At 42.1% G+C, this 18,335-nt stretch overlaps 3 protein-coding genes across 3 annotated transcripts; 2 read left to right on the top strand and 1 right to left on the bottom strand.

Moving 5' to 3' along the window:
• The first annotated feature begins 1,015 nt into the window (after nt 1-1,015).
• On the top strand, nt 1,016-9,488 carry rhbdl2 (rhomboid, veinlet-like 2 (Drosophila)). Its single transcript, XM_041943397.1, has 8 exons — nt 1,016-1,428; nt 3,016-3,259; nt 5,072-5,220; nt 6,457-6,569; nt 6,761-6,861; nt 7,322-7,382; nt 7,474-7,535; nt 8,167-9,488. The coding sequence occupies exons 2-8, from the start codon at nt 3,029-3,031 to the stop codon at nt 8,344-8,346; spliced, it is 897 nt and encodes a 298-aa protein (XP_041799331.1). The 5' UTR covers nt 1,016-1,428; nt 3,016-3,028; the 3' UTR covers nt 8,347-9,488.
• Nucleotides 9,489-11,421: 1,933 nt separating this feature from the next.
• Nucleotides 11,422-13,532, top strand: gja9a (gap junction protein alpha 9a). The gene is made up of 2 exons (XM_041941665.1): nt 11,422-11,471; nt 12,011-13,532. Exons 1-2 carry the CDS (start codon nt 11,422-11,424, stop codon nt 13,530-13,532), a joined length of 1,572 nt encoding a protein of 523 aa, XP_041797599.1.
• A 1,240-nt stretch (nt 13,533-14,772) lies between these two features.
• Nucleotides 14,773-17,524, bottom strand: LOC121609903 (c-Myc-binding protein-like). Its single transcript, XM_041941666.1, has 5 exons — nt 17,388-17,524; nt 16,955-17,027; nt 16,265-16,313; nt 15,924-16,053; nt 14,773-15,289 (listed from the first exon to the last, which is right to left on the bottom strand). The coding sequence occupies exons 1-5, from the start codon at nt 17,400-17,402 to the stop codon at nt 15,248-15,250; spliced, it is 309 nt and encodes a 102-aa protein (XP_041797600.1). The 5' UTR covers nt 17,403-17,524; the 3' UTR covers nt 14,773-15,247.
• Between the last annotated feature and the right edge of the window lie 811 nt (nt 17,525-18,335).

Below are 18,335 nucleotides of genomic sequence, written 5' to 3' on the forward strand. Positions count from 1 at the left end.
GTGTAGCAGCGGTTCTGGAGCTTTCAGCCGAATCACATGATCTTCTCAGCGGATGAAGTTTGCCCATGGAATTGTAGAAGTTTAAACTTCATTCCCCCGACCACCTGAAGGACTTCTCATCTGTTTAGTTTAAAGGTTGAGACAGAAGGTTTATACCTTGAAAACTAGTTTGAAAGGAAGATCTCATCTGGAGCTGAAACAGGCGATTGACAGAAAATTAATGTTTTTACAATCTTTTAGTTTTCAAGCAAAAATGCCAAACTGTGCCTCTGCACTGTGAGTATTATCTGCCTTTTCCTGTTTTAAATCATTCTAAATTAAACTTTTTTGGGGGGGTTTTGTGATGAACAATGTTTGAAATCTTTCCTGTTTCAGTAGACCTAAATGCAAGTTTTACATTTTTTTTTCATTTTCTGACATTTTATGCACAGAATTAATGGAGTAAATTAATCAGCAGATTATTGCTAGTTGAAGGGCTTGTCTTTCCAGAAGGTCCATGTGGTCATAGTTATGGGTGAAAGTTATTTTGAGGAAAAATGTTTTCTCAAATGAATTCTGGCCCAGCTTCATCATCTACTGGTTTATTATTAATATAGAGTTAATTTGTGATTAAACTATTTAATCAAATCAGTGACATTATCCACTGGTAATCATCTTTTGTATGAATAATTGGAATATTCCAAACACATGTACAGTATTTTCTAGCATCCTGCCTCTGTAAATGTGTGAAGCCCTGCTATTGTTCTTAATTGTGGACTCTACCGCCGCCTTGTGGTGCGTGTAAGATCATGCAACATTTGTCTCGAAGCGGGACCTGAGCCTCGGTGCACTTTGCAGAATTAAACAGTGTATAATCTGCTTGGAATATATGACCGTGTGGAACAAGGACGGTTGCTTTTATTGCCTTTCTGCCCAGACTGCGTGGGTGGAGGAAGTGTGTGAGCGCGCTGATCGACACCTCTCGATAACGACGACCTCCCGTGTGGGTGACGTCACTGATCCCAGGTGTGGCACGGGCGAACAGGTAGGCTGTTGTCGGGAGTGCGCGGCTTGCAGACGTCATGTTGAGTAAAAGTGTGCTGTAGTTGAGAGGAAGAGGGAACATCAGCGGTTTGTTTGGACGGAGGAAGGAAGCTGTCGCAGGAAAAAGCGATGAAAGGCCTATAATTATCTCCAAGTGCTTTTTTTTGTTGTTTCTTCCGACCTCACAGGGACGGGCGGCTTGAAGAAGGGACTCCGGGTTGTCTGAAAACATGGAGAAATGGTGCTGCAAACGCGACCCTGCAGCGCTTTAAAGTGTGCTCCAGCGTATGAACTCGCGCACTCTTCAGCCCGCACATTGAGCTGTTTGAATTAGTTCAGTCGAATCAATATTTATGCGTTTGGGACCGCTGGGAGCCGCCTGCACTCTTCCTGTTGAAGGCTGAGGTGAGTAGGCCAAAGTTAAGCTGAATTCACTGAGCGCTCAGCTCTGCAGGAGGAGAGGAGCCTCGAACACATGTTGTTTTAACAGTCTGGGATCAGCGGCTCACAAAATCAGAGTATTATCATCAGCAGCAACGCCCAGTAAACAGGAAACGTTGATAAACAGGATTCTGCACTGTCCTCTGACTGTATTCTCTGTCACATTCTGCTCAATCAGAGGATCACGCTTTAAAAAGCTCAGCCCAGGACTTAAAAGTGGTAGTAATACTATTTCTTTGTTTTAAACCTCTGCTTTTTGTGCATTTTTACTATCAGTCGTACTTGAGTGAGGTCCCACTGACCGAGTGTCTTTAAATACACTTTGTGCAGATGTTTGTGACCATACAAGCAGCATGAAATAGGCACTTACTAGTCATTTGCTGTGAACTTTCCAGTCAGCTAAAAGGACAAGAGTAATTGTAAATTCCTCTTTTCTTACTTTAATCACATCAAATCAGGCTTTTTAAACCTTTTCACATCATATGTTCTTCTCTCCGAGACTAAAGTGAAATTGCGTCCCTTCCACTTGAACGAAACGTTGTGGTACACTTGGACTCTGGGCTGTAAACAGTTGTGTTTTTAGAAATACAGGTAGGGACGTGTAGCTGCATTTCATTTTGTCGTCACTAGAGCTGCAGGATTAGTCGATTATTCGAACAACAGAAGACTAAGACAGCGACTGCTGTCATAACTGAATGAATCATAAGGTTTTAGTCATTGTTAAGGAAAAATGCCAAACTTGAGCTTCTCAGATGTTATAATTTTATGCACCTCTGTGTCACACATGACAGGAAACTGAATCTTTGGGTTGTGGACTGCTGTAAAAGACGTTTTAAGATGATGAATTGATTAATCCAGAAAATAATTGGTAGATCAACCGATAATGAAACTAACTGTTAGCTGCAGTCCCAGCTGTCAGTCAGTCTAGCCTGTGATAGCACGTGCATGAACTTACGGTTTACCTCTCTTCACTTCTTGGCACCTTCGGTCATGAGTAAAGTTATGGGTGTGTTCGAGAAGGCGTGGGCAGCACAGATAAAATCCTCTATCAGTGTGTGGAATTTTATACCACAATAGTTTACTAGTTTATCAGCTCCACCAGGATAAAACTAATGCAGCCCTGCATAAATTCTGCCGTCATGAGGACTATAAAGTTCAGTTTTTGTTGAAGCTGTTTTAGAGGTGTTGACTGAGCTTCATGGTTAATTTGGACAGTGTGATTAATGGTGCTGTTGAATTTTATTGTGTGATACTGAGAGGAACATTTAATATTTAGAACCCTCATTTAAATAAATGGAGTGGACAGAATATTAGAAATACCCCTCTGTATGATGCAGTTGCTAATGGATAAAATAACCAAACTGGAATGTCTGTTTTTGTTCGTATTTTTTCACATTAATGCAAAAGTCATGTTCAAAATTCAATGTTGCCATAATATACAACATAGCCCACGTTGTATATTACGTGGGCTATACAACGATATACAGAGGTGCATATCATCTAATGCACATATCGCCGGCCATAAGTCTGAGTATGTGATTTGCTGTGCAGGACTGGAGCAGTGATGGAGGACATCGACCTCGAGCAGAGCGAGCCATTCCCCGTGGACCGCGATGGCAGAAGGTTCAGGGGCGGAGCAGACCGGCCTGATGGCGACAGGAAGATGGGATGCTGTGAGAAGTTCCAGCAGTCTGTCTCCAGGTGGATGCTCCCAGAAGACTCCCGCAGCAAGTACCTGGAGCGTGCCAACTGCTGCCCGCCTCCCATCTTCATCATCCTCATCAGTATTGCAGAGGTAGCGCTGCCCTGAATGTGTGCCACACACACACGTAGCGTTGTCTGAGTACTGGGACGATCAGTATGGATCCTGTGGATCTAATTAATACATGCAGCCTACATTTGGCTTATATGTTGCTATGGTGTTAATTACTGTATAGATTTGCTGTAATTGTATTTAGTAGAGCAGATACTGAGGTGAGGTTATAGAGGTCAGGGTGGGTTGTCTTTAAATCATGAGCTGGAGGGAAACAATTAGTCTTATTTGAGTGTTTGTAGTCAGAGCATTTGGAAATTTGCAGTTTTCACAATGACCGACCTCTAAACTGTGAAGCTCTTGTCCGTACGTGAGCGTTCGGCTCTTTCCTTCTGTCTCTTTTGGCATCTGCGCCGCCTCCTCTGAATGTCCTGATTCATTAAGGGCGGTCATCACTGGCAGCCAGGCGGCATGGTGTCAATGAAAACAGTGGTTTTCATGAGTAGTAGCTTCTGGTTGGAGTTGCTGGTGCAGTTGATCTTCACCGGCGGGATTCAGAGATGCGTAAACAGAAAGCCACCGTGTCTTTTGACTTTTAGATTCAGGTAAATAAACACGTGTGCTGGAATGCGAGTGTGCGGAGGTTCAGTGGGCGGTTTGTTGAAATAGCAAGACAGGAGATGGTGTGGCCTCTTCTTTCCCTAAAACTGTGGCTCGAAAGGAAAGTAAACTGCTCATGTATGTCCTTTATGACGACCTGAGGCTGATGGCAGCAGGAATGCGTTTCAAATTGCCTGCATGTTAAACAAACTGCAGGAAGTTTGCTTGTAGTCCAGAAGCCATGAGACTTCTGAGCAGACATGGTCAGTTTACCTTATGTATAGAATGAAGCATGCACATGTTGATGCGTCTTCTTATTGTTGGCCAGTTACAGATTGGCTGCTGCCTTTAATCCCGCTGGATTTAAACTTTTTTCTTTACGTTATCATATTTTGGCAACACCTTTACTTTAAGTCCCCCAATTTAGCATTTATAGGCAGAAAAAAAAGGTTTCTAACACACTAAAATGTGCAATAGTTGTAAGCGGATTCAAGTCTTTATTTATGTCAGTGGAGGCTGGTGTATATATATATATAGAGAGAGATATTAAATAACAACACTGTTGTAATGATATAAAATACTGTTGCAAACATTGTGCATTAAACACAAATGTCCTTCTAGCTGCTTACAGTTGCATCCCAATGTGTGAGTACACTTTAGTGTTATCCATATTTTGATATTGAGATATTCGATGGATCCATAATCTTAAAACAAAAACTCTTTTGCTGATTGCTGATAAGGTCAGTTTGCCAGTTGGCCTCATGCTGCAGTCAGAAGCGGTTGAAGTCTGCCGCTTTACTCTCTCATCGCTGAGTGTTTTGCACACTGCCTGTTCACGCTTTGGGATGAACAGCTCACTCTTTGTGGCTCCCAGATGTCCAGCGTCGCTGCATTTGAATGCCTGTGAATGGTTTGTTATTTGCGGGAGGAGCCGCTTTATTTACCCGGAGAGGATCGACAGAGCTGCAGTGTCCTCTCTCAGGGCGCCTTTGCTTTACGTTCCCGCAGATACAAGCGCTGGGACGTCTGAGCTGATCACTCCGGGGGATTTTCTGGCCTCGGTTAAACATGCCTCAACGTCTGTATTTCCGATTCATTCCTCTCATCTTTATTTTCTCAGCTGTTTGGGATTTAGGTTCTGCCTCCGATCCCTGCTGCTGCTAACCTAAAGGCAGGCTGTGTTTCATGGAGGAAAGTAAAATGAATCTCTTACTGAATAGACTGACTTTCTGTCCGGGTTTTGTTCTTCGTCAGCTGGCAGTGTTTATCTACTATGCTGTGTGGAAGCCTCAGAAGCAGTGGGTGACCCTGGATGAAGGCATCTGGAACAGCCCACTCACATACAAGGCCGAGCGCCGGCAGGAAGCGTGGCGCTTCATCTCCTACATGTTCGTCCACGCCGGGTAAGCATCGGAGGGCCTTTCGCACACCTTGGTTAAATGATGAAAGCTTGAGTCAGTGGACAAATTCCCACAATCACTTCACTGCGCAGTGTTGTGGCCCAGCGGTAAACAGCTCTTAGTCTTTGGGTTTTTTTTGATGTCGTCAGAGATTTGGATTCAATTCTGTGGTCATTTTTGAGACTGCAGGTTGTAGCCACTTATTACAGCGTTCCTGTGTTTGGTACATGTCATCATGACTTTTGAAACTTCCCCCTCTGCCGCATTACTTCATAGCTTTCTTTAACCAATGCACCAAAGTCGCTGTTACAAAGCTGAGGCTTATAAAGTGGAGCACTTTTAGCTTGAAAATCTGCCACCATAGCTCTTTTTTTTTTTTTTTTTACAGAGGTACACGAAGGCCCAGACAGTCATTGTCTCAATTACTGCCACATCTGACAAAACACTGCAAAGTCATGTGATGTGGCGAGCAGACTCAAAAATCATGAGTACATAAGCCACAGGAACACAGGAAACCCCAAAATCATGACTGTACAGAAGCACACAGGAAAACTGGATTAGCAAAGAGGAACAGTGGTCACAGTCACTCGCCAACACTAACTGGACAACGCTTAACAGGAAGTTTGCTCAAGGGAGACGGCTGGTGATGTTCTGCATTTCTCTTACTGTCGACAAATCCCATGAAAAGACCAAACCAGACCAAACTAGCTGATCGTTCTGTGTTGGTAGATGTAGCTTCCTCGTCTGTGCTGTTGACCCTTGTTGTTGTCCAAGGACAATTAAAAACACGTGGATGAGCCGCACCGCAGCACAGGGCGACACATTCTTTTATGTAGCACTGTAGCTTATCCTCGGCCAATCCCTTTAACACAGTCCTGCTGCCAGACATACTCACCAGTGCACCAAATGGGTTTTAATTCGCAGCTGAAAATAGTCCCCAACAAAATCACTTCACATCTGTTTGAGTAACAGTTTTATCAGTTAAATAATATATTTGAAAGATTTCTGTCTTCAGCGGGACAGTTCAGTGGGGTCCCACAGAGAGGGTGGTTTTGGTCTTTTTTTGGGATGTGTTCACAATAACAAAACTAAAGAGAAGCACCAGTCTTGCCCTTTAACATTCCCTCCACCCAGCAAATTCAATCAACACCTGGTATTTACTGCAGGCGTTTCTGTTATTTTGTCCACCCCCTGTAAGTACAAGTATACTCTGCTCATTCCCCCCGCCTGCCCTTCTAGTGTGGAGCACATCGTGGGCAACCTGGTGATGCAGCTGCTGCTGGGAATCCCGCTGGAACTGGTCCACAAAGGTTTTGAAGTGGGAATGGTTTACCTGGCAGGCGTCCTGGCAGGTGAGCATCACCTGTCTTCTCTCTTCCCCCTCCACGTTCGGTAAATGTGGCACAGCCGGCGCCGTCGTTGCAGAAGCAGCTTAGAGAATCCTCCAGACACCCAACGCAAAGTCGCCCTGAAGTTTGTTTTTCCTGTTTGTGTCAGAACGAGTCCCGGCGCCCACTGACCGACCATTTCTGTTTCCCCTCAGGCTCTTTGTGCAGCTCCATCTTTGATCCCCTCAGTGCTTTGGTGGGAGCTTCTGGTGGTGTTTATGCCCTAATAGGAGGCTATTTTATGAATGCAGTGGTGGTAAGTTGATGGTTTGGAATACCATTTTAGGGGAACAATTAGATGTATATTTGTATGGCACCATTCATACAAGAAATGATCGCATAAAACATGAAAACAGGGATAGAACACCATTATTAACGTAGAATAAGAGAACAATAAGGATGAAAATAGAATACAGAGAATGCATATGATGGAAAATAAAACCCACTGTATAACAGTAATTAAGTAAGTAATAGAGTACATAGGAAGCATAAAATCAAGTAATTACATCATTTTTAAAGAAGCCCTGCAGTGTGGATGTGAGGAAAAGCCAGACAAGATTGTCAGGCCTGTTTTAGGAAAGTCAAGCCATCAATGTTAGATCTATTATCCTAAAATTTTAAAGTGGTGCAACAGGCCTCCTGCTGTGTTTGTGTGCTTTCTAAACCAGAATATCAGCATATTGTTCTTGACACCCGCCGACTGTTTCGATTCGCAGAATTTCCGAGAGATGATTCCTCTCCTTGGAGTGTTTCGCATCCTCGCCATTGTGATTTTTGGTATGTTCCCCTCTGCGTTGTTGTGTTATTGTGCTAACTGCTCCAATCCCACTTTAAATATGTTGAATTTAACACCGAGTTCTCCCTCCAGTTGGCACGGATTTTGGATTTGCCTTCTACAGAAGATTTGTCAACGACGAGGCTGGTTTGAAGGTACGACTTTCCTTCCCCTGCGCAGCAGAGCGCTTCAGCACGGTGAAAAACAAACAAAGGGTCTTGCTAAACCTTTACAGATAAAGAGTCTGAAGAGGGATCCAGCTAATCCAGCTAACCTCCCCCAAGATGACAGTGTTTTGGTGATGGATTTAATTCCCTTGTGGCTACAGACGCGATCAGCAGCTCTTGCTGGGACTTGATGATTCATGCAGATGCATACCTCGCTGTATGGGCACGCACTGATGGACCGGCTTGTTTTTTAAGCAGTAATCCATATTAAGAAATGGTGACCTTTATGCTTTGACTCAGTGGTTTGTAGTGTTATAGAATTAAATAGCTGAAAGCCTACAGCGTCTTCTTCTTGTTTGATGAAGCTTGTTTGTCTTCCCAGCTGATTACTACAGCCTCTAAAACCATCCACACTCCCTCCCCCACCACGTTATCTCCCTTCATTTTCCCTTCCTAATTTGTCTTGGCTGTTAAACCGGTCCTGCCAGTTTTTTGGGTGTTCACCACAATTCAGTGAGGTCGGATGACAGTAGTCGAGGGTCTGTGCTCAATTTAGCTCGCATGATTAGGCCTGCAGGCTGACTCTGAAACCTGACTGCTCATGCTTATCTCCTCCCAGGTGTCCTTTGTGGCTCACTTTGGAGGAATTGTGGCCGGCATGACCATCGGCTACGTCTTCTTCAGCGCTTACAACAAGAAGCTCCTCAAAGACCCGCGCTTCTGGCTGTGTATAGTGGCCTATATAGCCTTTGTGATCTTTGCTGTGATCTTCAACATCTTCTTGTCCCCGGCAACATAGTATGACAGAGCCGCACTCAGCAACCTCTTTTAAAAGTTAACACTAAAAGCCTTAATGTCACACTCAGGAAGCTGTTTTTAACTGATGTGTTTCTGAGCACCGCTGCTCTTCAGGGACTGTGTGAATGTGGTGCACAGAGTGTTTCTTTATTTCATAGTAGTTTCCTCTTTTTAGAGCTGAATTTGTGAGTTCAAGTGGAAGAGTGCCTCCTGCTGTTCATGCTTAGCATTGCAGAAGGAATTTGACATTTTTAGACAAGGAAACGGTGCCTTTAAAAAATTCCTCACTTAGAGCTGAATTAAATGTTGTATACAGTGAGTAACTGATATTTGCCTTAATTCCAGATTTGGCCTTTTTTGTGTTTGAGGGTTTTATTGTGAAAATTTAGATCTTTTTGTACTTTTTCATGATTATCAGGAAATGTATGGACACTGGTCTCATTTCATGTCATTTCTATTTAATAGGAAACAATGGCTGTTTAACTTAATAATTGTATGCTCCTCTGCGCTGTTGATCATTTTCTGTTGAATCATCATGGCCTCTTATGGACTTTCAGTATTCATGAAATGTGCCTTAAACATGGTGACCACAGAATGTGACATGTTGATTGGCTGTATGTCGACACAACAAGAAGAAAGAGATATAGAGTTTATCATCCCTTCTTGTTGTAAACAAAGAGCTGGTTTACCATCAGGCCTTGGCTTAATGCCCTGTTATTGTTCAGCCACATCCTGTTGACAGGATGTGGCTAATTACATGTTCAGTTATAAAACCGATCACTTACAGACAAAGCTCTGTCTTCAAACATAAATATCCGGCTCGTGGAAAAACCATCTACTGTACTGAATCATATGAAATCCATGTGAGGAAATGGGATGTAAGTTATAGTTTAGTAACAGTACATGATCTGTTCCATAAGTCTATAAATGAAAACTCTTTATCACTGTTGTATATGTGGTGTGAGAAGGGCATGGGGTACTGACTATAATTTATAAACGCATCTTAATTTAGAAAATGTACTTAAAGGCTCTAAGATGACATGTAAACGATGACCAAAGACCAGACAGAGACTTCCTACACTTGGTTTCGCATTTCCACAGCTCACTGTTTAAAGTATTTTTAATAAAGTCTGATGTTTTTCATGTATTTGTTTTTTATTTTTTTGTCAGATTGAATGTGAACTGGCAGAGAACACTGTGTGTGCGTGTGTGTTTAATGCTGCAGGGACTCGCTGTACAGCGGATTTGCTTTTGCTATTTCACAGTATGGAAAGTTCCATAGTTTCCAAACTGAACTCATCAATATAACTTAGTGCATCAATACTCAATTATCATTGGCTTGTTTACCATGACCCTGACACACTGGAAAATGGTATGTTGCATTATGTAGTCCAGCAGTGGAGAAATCTTTCTTTCATTTAAATGTGCAAGATTTCACTTTGTGTATCTTGAATTAAATATTTGTGCTAAGCACTCGTTAACATAAATGTTGAATCCATGAATATGCACAAATGAGTTACGATATCACAAAATCATGCTTGTGGTCAGATGTTGATTTGAGGTAAGTACAAAGAAACTTCCCCCGTCATCAAACTGCATCATTCTGCACAGTGAAGTGACAACAAGCAAAACACAGAGTGGAGCAGAGCTTCAAGGATGTTTGTCCAGAATGCTTTATAACAGCCTGAAATATTTAATTTATATATTGTAAATACTGCAAATGTATGTATTTAAATTTCTGGAATTCATCTTCTCTCTATTTTATAAAATACGACTTGTTATAAAATGAAGACATGAAATTCTATTTTGAAACAATGACTTGTGTTGATAGACAGCGAGCCGCAGAACATCGTGGGGTTGAAGCACAAGTGAAAATTGATTACAGTGATTGGTTGCCTGATACCAGTCAACTGGGTGGAGTGGGCGGATGCAAAGGTCTGCACCCAGGCAAAGTGATTGGTAGGGACAAAAAAAAGGGGGGGAAACAGAGGTTGGATTTTCCTAATATGTTACCCCAGTGTGACCCTCTGTACCCCTAATGTGTTTGTACCAGACGAATCAATCCAGGATCCATCAATCAATGCTCTCCTGGGCAGAAAGAGAGGTTTCAGGTCAGGGGTGGGGAAAGTTCAGTGTGGGATGACATTGACACAAAAATGTGACCAGTTTTGGGGCGCAGGTGATTTTTCCTGTTGATAACAAGGCTTCACGTCGCGGGTGTGAAGCTGTAACATCACAACTGGCCTCAGATAACAACCATGTTTATCACAGAGGCGTTTAAAGGTATTTAGAATGGGATGTTGTGAAGAACAGCAGCTGGCAAGCACACTAATCCATCGTGATAGATTTCTTGTAAATGGGATAAAATAACGTGTCAAGTGCATGAGGACTTAATTACATCCAGAGAGGAGCAGCAGAGTATGAAATCGGACATGCTGACTCATTGACTGCTTCACTATAGTAGAAAACTATTGATCGTACAAGGCCTGTGTGGAGAACTGACTGGTATTGATAATGTGGGGATTCCAATCACAGTGGCTATTTCCTCCTCTGTACATATGGAGCAAAATCCACTCAAACAATTGGGTACTAACACATCCTAAGCATTCAGTCTGGGCTTGCAAAATATTTATTTGGAACCAGTGTGGTTGTTTAGATCCACACCTAATGCACACACCCAAATGAATCACGAAAAATTAATTCAGCGAGTTACTGTCTCTGCTGATGAATGCATGCAGCATTTCTGTCCAGAAAAGTTTGAATGATGTTATATTGAGGCACATTTTAGAAAATGAAGTCCTGACCTGTAAAGATTGAGGTTAGTATTTGTGTTACAACTGCTCACAGCCCCATCACCGTGAGGCCATGATCTAAATGCATCGCTGAAGCTGTTGGTATTGACTTTCTGTGGTCAGAGTAGAGTTGGCAACCTTCCCTCAGCGGCTCAGTTGTTCCCACTTTGTTTCTGGCACCACCGAAGCAGAGGCGGGTCACTGAAGTTCAGGTAATGCGCAGGGACTCATGTGGAGGGCGCCAACGATTTTTAAAAACTTTTTGGTGACTGTGTCAGGGCTGCATGACCCGAGGAGATTTAAGTCACCACCGGCAGTCTGTCCATGCTGCAAGGTAAATGGAAACGGCAAGTTCACCGAGCTCTGCCCCGCTTTATATAATGACACTGCTGAGGGGAATGATTCTATTAAGACAAAAACTGGATAGCTGACCAAGGGAACGCATCACTGGATGTACAAGTTCTCTCTGTATGCTTTTGATGCATCTTTTTGCAAATATGTGACAGCGTGCATTTTTACTTTTTTAAGTTTTCTGCTAGTCAATGTTTCATTTTTCCAGTTGACAGGTACTGACATTTTTTTATACTTCTGTTGTTACAGGGAAATCTGAATGATCATTTTCACAAGCTTTTTTGGTGTTTTTTGGCTTTTTTTTATTGTGTTTTTGGGTGGTTTAATACAGATTTTGCTCTTTGATATCATGTTCATTTAAACCAAAAGTTTGTTTACATCATCATGTCTTTGCTGTCTGTCTTAAAATCCAAGTTATTGCTCAAAGGCGTATTTTACCTCTTGTTACTGTATCTCCATAATAGATGCCTGTTTTAAACTGTTTCAGCAGATTCCCTAATTATCTCACTGATTTTCTACCAGTCATAATGGCAGAGTGAAGATGGGAGACTGGAACTTCCTTGGGGGGATTTTGGAGGAGGTGCACATCCATTCCACTATGGTTGGCAAGATCTGGCTCACCATCCTGTTCATCTTCCGTATGCTGGTCCTTGGGGTGGCAGCTGAGGATGTGTGGAACGACGAGCAGGCTGACTTCATATGCAACACAGAGCAGCCTGGATGTAGAAACGTGTGCTACGACCTGGCTTTCCCTATCTCCCTCATCCGCTACTGGGTGCTGCAGGTCATTTTTGTGTCTTCCCCTTCGCTGGTTTACATGGGCCACGCTCTCTACAGGCTGCGGGCCCTTGAGAAGGCACGGCAGAAGAAGAAGGCCCTGCTGCGGAAGGAACTGGAGCTGGTCGATGTGGAGTTGGCAGAAGCCAGGAAGAGGATTGAGCGGGAAATGAAGCAGCTCGATCAGGGGAAGCTCAACAAAGCCCCTCTGAGGGGCTCTCTCCTGCGTACCTATGTGGCTCACGTTGTCACTCGCTCTGTTGTTGAAGTGGCCTTCATGACAGGCCAGTATGTCCTTTATGGCTTTCACCTCTACCCGCTCTTCAGGTGTGAGCGGGATCCTTGTCCCAATGCTGTAGACTGTTATGTTTCCAGACCAACAGAGAAAAGTGTCTTTATGGTGTTCATGCAATGCATTGCCGCAATTTCCCTCTTCCTGAACATCTTGGAGATCATGCATCTGGGTTACAAGAAGATCAAAAAGGGTATCTTGGACTTCTACCCTCACTTGAGAGACGAGAGAGATGAATTTGATGATTACTATGCCAACAGGTGTAAAAAAGAATCCGTCGTGCAAATATGCACCGGTGCAGCCCGAAAGGCAACAATTGCCTCTGCACCCAGTGACTACAACCACTTGATGGAGAGGGTGCAGGGCACAATTATGTACCCAAACCTTATCAAACCTTCAACTTTTCTGCCTCTTCAGGGTGAACTGGCCACTCAGCAGGATTTGGATGATTCCAGATGCTCAGCTCAAAGCCCCCCAGATTGTAATTGCACCTCGACTACCAACGAGCCCTGCTCGCCGTGCTGCGACTCCCTGATTAATCCAAAGCAGCAGGCTGAGGACTTTTTGCATCTTCCCCCACAGAGCAAGGAGGACGACAGCAGTGAAAGAGGGAGTCCAGACTCTCCAAAATGCCCACAGAAGGCAGCTCACAGTTCCTCCTTCCCCACACTGCCAGTCAGTGCGTCAAGGCGGCCATGGAGGGCTCAGGACTCTTTCAAATGCTCCACAGTTTTGGAGGGTAAAAGCTCTGACACTGATTCATATGGGGGTGCAAAAGCCAGTGGCGGACCTCCCTGCTCTCGAACACACACATCAAAATCAGATGCCAAACATCAAAGCCGGCCCTCCACCCCAGAGTCACTGGATGACTCCAGCTCAGGATCCAGGTACAACCCCAGACCACCTTCCTCCAACTGTAAAACATCACTGGCAAGTAATACAAGCAGCAGACGAGCGCCAGACCTGCAAATCTAAACTTTAAATACATCGTTTTCTTCTTTGCATTACTGGCACACAGCCGTGCATGTTACAGGTGTCTTTTCTGGATCTCACTCATGGATTTCACAGCTCTCCAAGCTGCCTTCAAACTGGTGAGAGTCAGATAGTATTTCTGTTTGGCCTGTTTGGACTTTTTGTTATAAAGCCTTGACAATTCAGTCTGAATAATGTGGCATGCTTTAACAAGTCTTTGCAGTTCTGCTAATGCAATTGACATTGATAATAATGACATATACAGTGTATATATAATACAAATATAGATTTGTCTATAATAATAATGATACTGTATGTTTCATATTTTCAGCAATTTCTGGAATAAACCTTTGTTTTCTATTATGACTCACTGAATGCTACCAAATCAGCATGATTTGTTTTAGGTTTTTTTTTTTAACCACAGTTTGAACTAACAGCTGCATCATGCAGTACATCTTGGTCAGTCTGCACTGGGCCAAATATAGTCGAGCTGTGTGAAAGATAAACACAGTAAAGTTATCATTACGCTATAAAGAGAAATATCAGCACATTCTGGTACTCCATTGCAGCTATTACAGCTACACTTCTAAGATTTGTAGCGAGGCAAACATGTAGACTTATGACGGGCCTACATTCGTACCATAAACCAGAACACAATAAGAATACCCAGATATTTTTGGAGGACACATTATTTTGTCTGAAGTTTGCAGTTGCATTACATCTCTTTATGTTTTCGGGCATTTGCACGGGGGGAGTTAGTCGTCTCTCAACTGAAGAAGAGACAATAAGATGACCTGTACAGTTATAAGAAAATGTAGTAATATTTATTCTATTTTAATCCACAATGAAAAAAATCTGTTGTCTCTGCATTACCAGTATATCCTGGGTATAAAACACTCCTGAACATATCAATAAGCAGCTAACACTGCAGCACTGTCCAACAACAATGTTGGATTATTGTTCTGTTTGACTTGTCTGTTTGTCAATAATGAAACAGCTAAAAGTTACTAATTCAATCTGATTGGTGCTCTTGTCCCCAAAGTATTCATTTGTCTCTGTGTTAGTGTTATATCTGATTTTTCATCAGTGTAAGTGTAGAATATCCGGTGGTGATCTTTTGCAATATTGACATACACAGAAGTGTCTGACTGCACTTACCACAGTATGAAAATCCTCTAATATTCCAATAAAAGGGCTGATTGATACACTGCTGTTTAGAAATGAGTTCAGAGATATAACAGTATCTTAATTACAAGAGGGCTGTGCTTTATTTTACCAGAAAATGCCATTTTTTTAAGCTTTTTAAAACCATTTTCTCACACCAGACCTTTGGCAATAAAGTATAAGTGTGTCTCTATGACAGACTGTCATGTGGATCACAGCAGAGTCTGTGTGTTTATAACTATTCCAGAAAAATAAAATTATCTGCAGTATAATCAGACATTATTTTCACATAGAGCCCTAAAAAAAATAGTCCCACATCTTAACTTAAGCACTTTCTATTGCAATATACTGAAGACAGAATGAACAAGAAAGAAAACGTATATACATCCATGTACAGAATAAATTAGTTCTAAGAAACAAAAGTAGGAACTAGGATTTGCAAAAAACAGAAAAATTCTTGCCTTTCACTTAACAGTGTCGTCTTTAAACTCACAGAGAGAAATATAGACAAATAAACAAACAAAACCTCCCTCCAACCAAAGCTCTGCTGGGGTCTACTCAGCTGTGGCTCCATCTTCTGGTTCATAATGCTGCAGCTAGAGAGATGGAGGAAGGAAAATACGTCAGTCAGAAAATTCTAGTTGTATCTGTGGCAAATTGGCAGATACAACAATAAAATATAATACGGCTTAAAACAGACATTCATCAGCATATTGCTCTATAGCGTGTCCAATCATAAGGACTTGTTTAACAGAACTCCACTGGAAGGTATGAGAGATCTCTGAGCATGTAATCCTCTCCTGGGAATGACACCTGTGTTTAAGTCCATTTACAGTTTCACATCAATTACTGTCCCAAAACATGTATATTCATTTACAACTTCAATACAGCCACTGTTGGTAGCTACTCCTTGGTGTGTCGTCATCATCAAAAATGATTTCCTTCGTTTTTAACTGAAGAAAGCTCATCCTTTAACACATCCATGCTGCTCTGTTTCATCTGCAGTGATCAAACCAATAATGGCTGTGTTATCTGCAAATTCAGCCTTGAGCATTCTCAGATTAGTTACTTCTAAATTTCTTCGTATGAAGAGCAAACAGAACTGGAGAGATAGCGCTCCCTTGTGGGGCCCGTGTTAATAATAATAATCCAGCACTGCAGCGTTTACTATTTATGTGTTGTCTGAAATGACAAGCACAGCTTTTACAATAACAACAAGCAAAACTTTACCTTTGTTTTCAGGTCTTTATTTTCCTCTGCCAGGCGTGCACACTTCTGCCTCAAATCAATCACCTCCTGTTGCAGAGCCTCAGTGTTTGCTGCAGTCAGGCCAGCGGCACCAAGATGCTCCTTGACAAATCTGGAGAAAGTTGGTTAAAGAATCCAACAAGCAGTGGCCTCCTTAATTAACCAAGTTCTGAACATTTGTCTTTGTTGCTTGCGTTCAGAGTGGTGGGTGGTAAACTTCAATCCAATGTTTAAATCACAATCACAATCAACTAAACCAAGAGACAATTTCTGCAACCACTCAAAAGGTTCGGCAGAGTCCGGTTGTGTTGTTTGAAGGATACTCCAGAGCATTGTTGGGCCTCTCTTGTTGTTCGTACAAAGCCACTAGAACTGAAAACCAAGAGGGAAAAACAGACGAGTTAAATAAATTACAAGAATTACTGGTACGACTGATAGGGCTGTATCACACGTCAATACTTTTTTGGGCACTGACCAAATCTGATACAGAAACCAACTTTTAGCAGCAAATGTCTTGTTTGCTTGTTCTTCTGGGTAGATATTTGTTGAGTTAAATACATAACAAGTCAAAGTTCTTCGACAGCTGTGTTCGAACAAAATTAAAACGCGTTTGAGAATTTTTGCATAATTTGTTATTTGTTTTGTAAGAAAAAAGGGGTTTGTTGAACAGCATTTTTATATTCCTCCATGTGAGACATCAAAAGTATTGCTTTACTGTCAATATTGGAACTATTGTGTTGGCATTGGCATTAAACACAAACAATAACTAGTCCTAATTACTAAGACAGTAAATCAAGTTCCAAATCATGCCATCAGATGATAATTTGGTGTGTACTAATCACAGAGAGTCAAGATTTTGCTGGTCCTTGGTATTTTCAGGTCAGTCCTGTCAGAAGAGATAATCTTCTTTTCAGATCTCCTGGCTGCTTAATTTGCTTTTCATTATAAAGTGAAGTTTGTGAGCAGCGCCCAAGCCCAGTGAGAAAAGACCACTGCAGAAAAAAGTGCCATACCACTGGTCAGACTGTCAACAACACCAGTTTTCTCCAAGTACCTCCGGAACTGTTCCCTTTTGGAGTCTGCAGCCTGAAGGATCAAAAATCAGACACTTTAACTGATAACAAAACTGTCAATTGTCAGGTGTAGTCCACTAGACTATCCCATAAAGATGTAGATGTATGACAAAATTGTTTAAAAAATTCTCAGAAAATGCTGGTCAAAGAGCAGTTTGTCGTTGGGTTTCCTGACAGTATCTCAACAACATTTACGACCCATAAACACTAAAAACTACAACACGAGCTGTCACAGGTGGCCAGTCTACTCACTAATGAATACCTTGTAACCTGCAGGGTTGCTAATATTAGCTTAGCTAGCTTACAGCTACTGGACAAGAAGCAGTTTCTCCAGAGCATTAGTGTAAGATACAACGGCAGCAAACACACTTACTCTGTAATGTGCCATAATGGAGAAGGCTATAAAGTTGACTTTCTTCTTATAGATGCTATGTTTTGAGTACCGCCTACTATCGCGCAGCCAATTTTGAAAACAAGCTAAACTGCCGGCCTGGAAAAGTTCAGTTTCGTTTACCACGGTCTTTAAGCAACTGTTATTAGGGGTTTGATGATGCCTTCATGTTCCTCGTAAACGTAAGTACTTTTATCAGTCCTTACCAAAGACCACAGACAAGGTCCTCATTAGCTAGTTTAGTTCGCTGGACTTATGACGTAAGTATTTCTATAAATCGTAAAGTCGTGGGTACGACCCTGGATACAGGACGCAAAACTCTACATCAAATGTGTCTTTGAACAAATGACATGCTATCGTGTTTTGTTGAAATAAAGACTTGCATATCACGGACCTCCGTTGAAAGTTCTTGCATACATCTGGTCTAATTCATATCTATGAATTATCTCTCCATGCATCCCGTTTAGCAAAGCATATCTCGTGGAAATTAGACTTTTGTGTCTTTTCAGGTGATTTTAATGATTCATTCCGACATTTTAGACGGACAATGAAGGCCTTAACTTTACTGTAGTGGATTTCTGTCGCCATCTGCTGGTCGTGTCGCAGAACACCAAAGCTGCCCACTTTCTATTTGGTTCGTTTTTAACAGCCTTCTTCAAATGTTCTCTATTTTACAGCAAATAAAAATACAAGAATTATCTATTATTGTTACTAAACTCAAGTGGCTTTAAACCGATTCGTCAGAAGTGTGTATTTGCTTCTTATTCGGGTGATAGGTCACAAAACAAGTCTGAGTACTAGTCAGGTGACAGCGACAAACCTCAGTAAAATGACAGGCGCTTTGGCCAATCATTTGTCACATTTCAATTCCTACAGCAAATCAGAATCAAGGGGTGGGAGCACGCGGCGAGTTTTTTTCAAGAGAGAGGA

The sequence above is a fragment of the Chelmon rostratus genome, chromosome 8, assembly GCF_017976325.1.
Source record: "Chelmon rostratus isolate fCheRos1 chromosome 8, fCheRos1.pri, whole genome shotgun sequence".
Lineage (NCBI taxonomy): Eukaryota > Metazoa > Chordata > Actinopteri > Chaetodontiformes > Chaetodontidae > Chelmon > Chelmon rostratus.